The sequence below is a fragment of the Callionymus lyra genome, chromosome 7 (genome assembly GCF_982586985.1).
Source record: "Callionymus lyra chromosome 7, fCalLyr1.hap1.1, whole genome shotgun sequence".
NCBI lineage: Eukaryota > Metazoa > Chordata > Actinopteri > Syngnathiformes > Callionymidae > Callionymus > Callionymus lyra.
Genome location: NC_141824.1, coordinates 7,164,997 through 7,175,154, shown reverse-complemented (window position 1 = coordinate 7,175,154; position 10,158 = coordinate 7,164,997). Strand labels below are relative to the sequence as shown.

The following is a 10,158-nucleotide window of genomic DNA, read 5'->3' as shown; positions in this document are numbered from 1 at the left end:
CTGATGCTCGAGTCTTTGTCTTGTTTCTTGAAAGTCCTCTTTTGAAAATGATATAAAAATATAATATACTTCGCTGGTTAGTATGCATCAGGATAGTGTACGTACAAACTAGTACATAATTCTTCACAGAAAGTATGTCTCAAATCAAACTCTGCTGCTACACACTAACAGGAAATGACGCGACAGCTTCTTCCTCTACTACTATTTAAGGATGATTTCAACCAGCTGTAGGAACACTATCGACACCTGCTGGCAGCACGTTTGGTTTGGATCAAGAAATGTGAGAAATATTGGCGAAATATTTACAACGGTATCAGCAGTGAAGATGTGTCGTCCTCCTACTGCTGATGTAAATACATCTGTAAGTATATGCATATATATGCATATATATATATATATATATATTTACAACGTCAACGTCACTAAGACGGAGCCGTTTAGTGTAGAAAGTGTCCATCGATCCATACTCAGTTTTGTGGGTGTTTTAGTGGTAATTTACTGTGTATTGAGCACTACATTTCACATACTAAAAATTGAGACACACTTATGCACTAAAAATACTAAGTTTAAGTACACAAGTATGCGATTTGAGACACAGCTCTGATTGATTGAAATTCTAATATTTACATTGGACTGGTTAGCATGAAGGCTTTTTACTGATCATATTTAACCCGTGATAGCCTCAAACACACCGAAAGTATCTTCAAAATATACCAATCATCTAATCTTCAAACACCAAAATGAATAAAACTTCGTCTATAACAGAACGTTTTTTGGGGGGAATTGACAACATTAACTTCTTTCGATGTAATAATTCTAACTTATCATAAATGTTTTCATTTTTCACAATTTGAAATATGACAGAAAAGAGAGTTCAGGTTCATGAAACATGGGCCGTACGTGATGATAGAGCCGTGTTTTATACAAGCGCACATTCGATGTTACTTGAACGACCCAACAACAACATTCTGGTAAAAGTCTCGTCCAAGAAACCACGCCCACTCTGCTCTGATTGGTCACAAAAACACGAGTTGCATTCAAGGACTCACGGAAATTTTAAATTCCCCCCCAAAACTCTGGTTTTGTACATTAAAAAACGAATAATAAAAATAAGGTTTGCTGCTTAATGTACACATTACAAAAACACCTAAAGGCAGAAGTAACTCTCACCACGTTTACATAAATATTTATTTTGTTTATTAACATGTAGGTTCTTAACCGATTTAGAGCTTCTAGGGGAGGACACCTGCACCAGAGTGATGTCAGAATGTTTCATTTAAACCGTGATCTCGTTTGGTGAGATTTCAGACGAGAACTTTATTAAGTAATAACTTCAAAACGGAGCAACGTCATGATTAATGAACTACTGCATTTTGAAGTGGACGACTTCAACTCTAGAACATGTGAATAAGTCGGGAGAGTTTTCACATTAGGTTCCCTTTAAGGTAAGAGTGAGATTAGGATTAGAAAACCAATTGAAAATGCAATAAATTATGCAATTTGCATAATTATGCAAGTAATTGTTTAAACTGTAGTTAAAAGTTGCGTAATACATCTTGGATGCTAGCTTACACCCATTTCCAATGGGTGAACCCTTGGCCTGGGAGAGAGGTCATCAGGTGATCCCCGACCTTCTCTGGGCGTTTTCCGAAGTAAATATACTTAAAACAAATTTTGAAAAATAAGAAAATAAAAAATCATTTTTTAGATTAAAGTGTTAGCATTAGGGCGAGAGCTGGGTCACTAAATCTAGCGTTAAAACTCTGAGATTATTACGTGCTTTATGAATGTCTTTATTCCAATTTTGATCAATATAAAGACATTTTCTTAATTTGTACTGTAAAAAAAAAGAGGAACAGTCAAAGAAATGAATCAAAGTAGGATACGATTTTTAAAAACTCACAGAATATTATATATATGTTAAGATTCCCCAAAAAACATGGCCTGACTGAGCTAAATATGTAAGAACGCGGTGACTCTCTGCCCCGGGACAATACACTTAATGAGATGATGAATCATGGACGTCAATTGTCCTATTGGCATCCTGGTGTTTTTTTTTTATTAGGAAGTCACCGTCTTTTAGCTTCTTTTGATCCCTTAGGCCATAACCCTTCAACACGGTCCCATCGCTGAACGGCTAATGAACAACATTGTTATTTAAACATGAATTACATGTTGATCATGCCTGGAGAATCACTTTTTGGAAGATCTACTTGATTATTCATTGATTTAAAATATCTATCTATCTATATATATATATATTCAATAGTTTAAAGTAATGAATCTGGGGCTGAGACTCTCTGGAAACTGCCGATGAATAATAAAAAACGTTTCTCCTGTCTTTGTCTTTCATCGCCTGCTAACACAAGAATGTTATTAACGTGTTACTGGTTGTTCCAGAATAAAGGCTCAAGGCTAACAAGCTCTTGGGGGATTCTGGATTGTCTTAAAAAAGGGGGTGTTTTTGCTGAAAACATTTTTTTTTTTGGGGGGGGACGGGGGACGCAGCTGGGCTCAGCTCTTGTCATCGGGACGTTGAGAATCGTAATGGATGAGACTTCATGGCGGTCCCTGGTGAGGGACCCTCGGCGTATAAAGCCGGGGACGTTCCCGGGACCAAAGCACTCGACGTCGGTGGAGCCTGGAAGTTAGAGGGTCGAGGAAAGCCTCTCCATTTCAAAAGATTTAAACTCAAAGAAAATCCAACATGGAAGGTGTGTGACTTTTACGCCGACGATATCTGAGGTCGGTGTTGATTGAAGAGTCTTTTTTTTTTTCTCCATGTTTCTTTAGGAAGCTGTGAATCTGTGCCGTGTTGCATTGGTGGGATCTCGCTGTCCAGCATCAAGGTGCCCCAGGTCAGCGAGGTCCGGGTGCAGCTGGAGATGCAGACGCTCTGGCAGGAATTCAATCAGCTCGGCACGGAAATGATCGTGACCAAAGCCGGAAGGTGAGCTTCTTATCAGCAAAAAGGGACATTATTTATAAAAGTCTTTAATTATGGTTATAGATCCAGAAGATATTTTTCCTGGCGTCGTATCTTTGTTTTAAATCAAAGAAATGACAAACAATCCAACAAAAACAACATTTAAAAACTATATCCATGCACAAAAAAACGAAAGATCCTTTAATCTTGATAAAAATCCACCTTTTCCTTCTCAATAAAATAAGAAAATGTACTTCCATGATGATATTTCCTAAATTTTACCACCTGAAATACCAAGTATTCCAATTTTTTTGTATTTAATTCTTGCACTTTAGTTATATTTACATTCCTGTCTTTCATATCTAGTACCTTCTCAGGCATGTATTTGTATGTTGTGCTGAGGATGATCTGTTCTCTTATAGGAGGATGTTCCCAACGTTCCAGGTGAGGATCTCAGGGATGGATCCTGCAGCTGAATATGTCCTGCTCATGGATTTTATCCCTGTCGATGATAAACGATACAGGTCGGATTTATTTTTTACAACTCAAGCATGTATATATATTTTTTAAACAAGATTGAGAGTTGATTTGTATTTATTAATTTTAATTTGGTTTAATATTTATTTATTTATTGTATTTATACTATATTGCACTATTTTTAACTTATTCATATATATATTTATACTTTTTTTTATACATACATTCAATCTTAGCAATATTCAAAACAGTTTTTATTTATACTATATTGCACTATTTTTTACTTATTCATATTTATATTTATACTTTTTTTTATATACGTACATTCATTCTATGAAATATTTTAAACATTATTTATTTATTCTATTTATTCTACATTGCACTATTTTTAACTTATTCATATTTATATTGATTTTTTTTATATACATTCATTTTATGTAATATTTTTTAAAATATTTATTTATTCTATATTGCACTATTTTTAACTTATTCATATTTATATTGATTTTTTTTATATACATTCATTTTATGTAATATTTCTAAAAATATTTATTTATTCTATATTGCACTTTTTTTTAACTTATTCATATTTATATTTATACTTTTTTATATACAGTCATTCTATGCTGTTTTTTGATGGTTGCCAAGAAACGGAATTTTGTTGCCGATTTCACTGCAGTGTTCTTCTGTGCAATGACAATAAAATAAAGACTAATTCTAAACATGACAATATTATATAATTGTGTATTATTAAATACAATAAATTATTTTAAAAATATTATATATTTTCATATTTATTATATTACTATTCTATATATATATATATTACTATATCTTGTCGTGTACATAAAGATAATGTATATTGATCCGCTAAATAAATAAGAACATCAAAAATATATATATATACTGTATATACATACATACATACATCTGGAAAATATTCAAAATAAAAATGAGCTTTTATATGCTAACTGGACATGATATATCTATTTATACATATATATATATATATATATATATATATATATATATATATATATATATATATAGTCAAAATAATAATGAGCTTTTATATGCTAACTGGACATGATATATCTATTTATACATATATATATATATATATATATATATATATATATATATAATTATAATCATTTTTATTTTGACTATTTTCCAGATATTCCTTCCACAGCTCGTCGTGGCTGGTCGCAGGTCGAGCAGAGGTCGCGGCCCCCAGTCGGATGCACTTCCACCCCGACTCCCCGGCGCGAGGATCCCAGTGGATGAAGCAGACGGTGTCGTTCGACACGCTCAAGCTCACCAACAACCTCCTGGACGACAACGGACACGTATGGAAAATTAATGTTTTCAAATAAGAACAGAAAACTACTTTTTTTTTTAGCAAAGCTGGTTTGTAGACGGAATAAAAGATGATATTTGTGAATCAAAAATCAATTTGAATCACTAGAAAATAACTGATTAAAAGTCTCAGGAGTGAAAATCATCCAAATTTGTAAATTAGTTTGTAATTAATAAAAATGGTAACTTTAACCATTATGTTATCAAAATGTTTTTAAGCATTTAATTAAATTTTGTGGAATATTTATCAATAATTTCTGTATTGAAATATTTTTGTTTTTGTTTAAATCATTTTATTTAAAAAATGTAATAAATTATTATTTATTTTTATAAATAAAATTAATAATAAAATAAATCAATTTAATATATTTAAATGTGTAGCCTTTTAAAATTCAATATAAATAAGTTGCTATAATAGTTGCATCTTACCAGACAAAACCAATCGAGCACTGAGTCACTCGCACGTCACATGATTGTCTGCGCATCGCATGATTGGCCGAGAGTTTGATCCAGTAGCTCTGTGATCTTTTGGTAATGTCTGGTGACTCTATTAACGTTTTTTATATTGAATTTAAAAGGCTACGAATACAAAAATATTGAATTTGTAAAATTTATTTTTCAATAATTTTAATTAGAATTTCAAACTCTATGTGTAAATCATTTATTTATATTATTTTTATCATTTTAATTTCATCATTTAAAAAACATTCGTTCAATATGGAAATAATTTAATTTAATAATGAAAAGATACATAAATAATAATCTTAAAACTAAACTAAACTAATAATTAAAGCCTTTTAAATGTTGATGTTCTCGTCCAGATGATCTTAAACTCCATGCATCGATACCAGCCTCGCTTCCACGTGGTGTTCGCCGACCCGTCGCCGCACAGTCACCTCAACGCCTTCCGGAACTTCTGCACCTTCTCCTTCCCAGAGACCCGATTCATGGCCGTCACGGCCTACCAGAACCACCGCGTGAGGGACTTCAGACTCCATCACGGAGCTTAAAAATAATGCATGAAAATCTAGTTTAACCTGAATCTCTTTCTCCCAGATCACCCAGTTAAAGATCGCCAGCAACCCGTTCGCCAAAGGCTTCCGCACGGCGGACCACCAGGACTGGTGAGTGACGTGGGGTTAGAGGTCGCTCTCCATAGATGATCCGTGACCTTTGAGAAGAACTGGTTTGGTGTTTGTAGGGGGGATCACTCCAGACCTGGAGCTGTGTGGTGTCCACCAGAAGAGGAGTCCGTCAAACCCGGAGAAGAAGAAAGAAACTGGAGCTCGAAGATAGTCAGCAGTGAGTGAAGACGTCTTTAATAACCAAACTCATTATAAAAAAGCTCATTTTTTCTATTTAACCTAAATCAAAATGTGTCACATGGATGAAGGCTCACTGTTGGCAAAAAAACTTAAATTAGAATTCACCTTTTAAGTAAAAATGTCACATTAATATATATTATTATCAATACAAATGTTTAAAAACATCATTATTATTATTTAAGTATTCAAAATAATTGGTCTATATTTTTCTTTCTCACCTTGATTATATGCTATAATATTTAATATACTATTAATGCTAGGATTGTTTTTATTTAATTATATATGATAATATTCAATAATATATGTAATGATTTAATGTAGATGAAGGCTCACTAACAACTAAATCTTAATTTTTTTAAATTCAATTTGACCATTTGTTACAGTTTACCCTTAAAATAAACATGTTTTATTAAATTAGAATTCACCTTTTAAGTAAAAATGTCACATTCATATATATAATTATCAACAAAAAAAATGTTTAAAAACATCATTATTATTATTTAATAAATATTATAAAGTATTCCAAATAATTGGTTTTGTTTTTTTCTTTCTCACCTTGATTATATGCTATATATTTAATATGCTATTAATGATAGGATTGTTTTTATTTGATTATTTATGATAATATTCAATAATATATGTAATGATTTAATGTGGATGAAGACTCTAAAAAAACTAAATGTCCATTTTTTTTTATTCAATTTGACCATTTTTTACCCTTAAAATAAACATGTTTTTTTTTAATTAGAATTAACCTTTTAAGTAAAAATGTCACATTGATATATATTATAATCGATTAAAAATGTTAGTATAAAAAATATAATTATTAATATTTAATAAATGTAATAAAGTATTCCAAATAATAGTTTTTCTCTTTCTCACCTTGATTATATGTTATAATAATGAATATGCTATTAATGATAGGAATGTTTTTATTTAATTATATATGATAATATTCAATAATATATGTAATGATTTAATGTGGATGAAGGTTCACTCTCTGGTAAAAAAAAATACGAAAGTCACATCCATTTTCATTTTTCTTCCATTTTTTTCATTTTAATGTATTAAAACATATTTATTATTTTTATTATTTTTATTTATTGTAATAAATATCATACAGTAATTCTAATGACTCACGTTGGTTACGTTCGTCTAATATTACATTTTTATCGGATTGTTTTTATTACTTATTATATTATTCAAAATATTTTCCAATCAGATTAAATAAAACATCTGTTGCTAAACAAAATCTAATCTCCATTTTTTTTTCATTGTACAATTTTAAGTAATTAACACAAAAGTATTATTATCACGATGGTTATTAATAAGTTTGTCAAAATTGTGTCGTCTATGATCAAATGGCTTAATATTGAATCTTATTGTTTTTTTTGTCAAGGAATATTATATGTCATGTTAGCGTAAAGATAAAAAAAACAAACATAATTGATCGCAGTTTCTTAAAATATATTTAATATTACAGTCGTTTTTTTATTTAGAAGAATACAAATATATTCAATAAAGGACTTTTGTCATCAAGTAAAAAAACACCATTTGGCAAATAAGATTAATGAAATAAACTACTGGACAGTAAACCATCTTTTTGTCTTCAAATATTACATTTTTTGTAACAATTGAATGAAAAATGTCTATATTTTAAGGTTAATTTTGTTTTTATTGAATAATTATATATATTTGTTTTTATTAAAATACAAATAGAGTTTGATATTCTTATAACAATGATCCAAAAATCTTTTTTTTTAATTGAAATGGTTTTTTTTTTAGCATTGAACACCATCTACTACAGGGGGGGGGGATTATAATTCTTCAAGGGCCACATTAAATGATGTGAATGTCGTTAGGGCCCGTCAAGCAAAAAGAAAGACGAAAAAATCCCTAAAAAAAAAAGGACATTCGTCATTAGTCATTTATTAAGATAAATAAGCTGCAATATGAGTTTTTTTCAAAACATTTCTTCAACTAATTAAAAAAAATGTTTTGAGGGATTAATATATACTCTAAAAATGACACACAAAAGTAAATACATTAAATTCTGTGAATGTCGTTAGGGGCCGTCAAGCAAAAAGAAAGACGAAAAAAAATCCCTCCTGTATCTCTTCTATATGAGTTTTTATTTGAAGCTATTTTCGTTCTTGATCTGCAGTATATACTGTGTATACATAAGAACTTTATGCCTTATTTCTTCCTCAGGACAGAAGCAACTCACCTCTCCTGGGCTGGAGCAGAGACAACTTTTTCACTCCGAACCAAAAGACGTGGAAAGTTTACTCCCGTCTCCGAGTTTACTCCCGACTCTGTCCACCTACTGGGACTGAGGTCAGAGGTCGTCTCACGAAAGCACAGACTTGCCGTGAAAACGCCGTCAGCTTGACCGTCACGTGACCTCTGAACTATAGAATTAATAATAATAATAATAAGACATTTTATTTAAAAGACTCAAGGTCGCTTCATATTCTAGTATGAATGGTTATTGATCACAAGTATCATTGAATTGTTTAAATGTGTCAGAACTGATTGTTCTAGTTAATAAACATATTCAAATATTGACAGTTTTTTGTGTTGTTTGTTGATTAATGTATTTTATTTGTGGAGTTCTTCTATAATAAATGTGTTGTCGGGATTTATCCTTGAAAACTACGATAGTCAACGTTGCTGTTTTTTCCTTTTTTTGGGCGTAAAAATCCAACTCATGGTCCTTGGGAAACAGAAAATTTCACAGTAAACAGAAAAACTAAGAAAAGAAAGATGAGTAAATATTGACACACTACTAAATATTGACACACTACTAAATATTGATACACTACTAAATATTGATCGGTTCAACATCGCAACCTTTTTTTCCCCCAGAGTCATTTTTTGATATGAAGTCACATCTTATTTTATCATAGTTAAATTGTTCATTTTTGGGTTGCAATCCAACTTTAAGCCGTTAGATGACAGAACCTCCGCAGCTATAGAAACAATGAAATCCTGTGAGACTGAGGACAAGAGGATACAGTGACTCCAGCAGCTTTTAAAACTGATGTTTTGACATATATTTTGGTTTGAAAACAAATGAAAGCAGTTACGACTTCGTCAAGAGTCATGTGGTCTGTAAATACTACAACACCAGAGTCAAGTACTGGACAATACTACACATATATACTTGTTACTACACTATCACATCACCAGAGTCAAGTACTGGACAATACTACACATATATCCTTGTTACTACACTATAACTATATATCACCAGAGACAAATACTGGACACTACTACACATATATCCTTGTTACTACACTATAACTATATCACCAGAGTCAAGTACTGGACAATACTACACATATATACTTGTTACTACACTATAACTATATATCACCAGAGTCAAGTACTGGACAATACTACACATATATACTTGTTACTACACTATCACTATACATCTCCAGAGTCAAGTACTGAACAATACTACACATATATACTTGTTACTACAGTATCACTATATAACACCAGAGTCAAGTACTGGACAATACTACAAATATATTCTTGTTACTACACTATCACTATAAATCACCAAAGTTAATCACTCGACAATACTACAAATATATCCTTGTTACTACACTATCACTATATATCACCAGAGTTAAGTACTCAACAATACTACAAATATATCCTTGTTACTACACTATCACTATATATCAGCAGAGTCAAGTACTCGACAATACTACAAATATATTCTTGTTACTACATTATCTCTATATATCACCAGAGTAAAGTACTCAACAATACCACAAATATATTTGTGTTACTACACTATCACTATATATCAATATATATCGATTGTTGACCCTGTATCGTGATATGTATCTTTCTCCCCAATAAACCTATTGACAATAAACACACTTAAGTATTTAATTGTAAATATGTAATGTAATGTAAATATACATTTTGCTCAACCCGTGACATGAACTGTTAATCATTTTATTTCCCCTTTCCTGGTTGAGTTTGAAACTCTTGCTTTCCGGTCACAATTTCTTCGTTTGATGGTTTTATTTTGAAAACCGGAAGCATCGC

At 31.2% G+C, this 10,158-nt stretch overlaps 1 protein-coding gene across 1 annotated transcript; it reads left to right on the top strand.

The window, feature by feature from the left end:
* The first annotated feature begins 2,466 nt into the window (after positions 1-2,466).
* Positions 2,467-8,423, top strand: LOC148074970 (T-box transcription factor TBX1). The gene is made up of 8 exons (XM_087796164.1): positions 2,467-2,714; positions 2,794-2,950; positions 3,349-3,450; positions 4,581-4,752; positions 5,584-5,739; positions 5,819-5,886; positions 5,964-6,064; positions 8,299-8,423. The coding sequence occupies exons 1-8, from the start codon at positions 2,708-2,710 to the stop codon at positions 8,421-8,423; spliced, it is 888 nt and encodes a 295-aa protein (XP_087652290.1). The 5' UTR covers positions 2,467-2,707.
* Positions 8,424-10,158: the final 1,735 nt, after the last annotated feature.

What these genes read in the sequence shown, in the direction of transcription:
- LOC148074970 (XM_087796164.1), top strand. An exon ending in CGGCCTACCAGAACCACCGC is followed by an intron (nt 5,740 to 5,818) that starts GTGAGGGACTTC and finishes TCTTTCTCCCAG; the next exon opens with ATCACCCAGTTAAAGATCGC. An exon ending in ACGGCGGACCACCAGGACTG is followed by an intron (nt 5,887 to 5,963) that starts GTGAGTGACGTG and finishes TGGTGTTTGTAG; the next exon opens with GGGGGATCACTCCAGACCTG.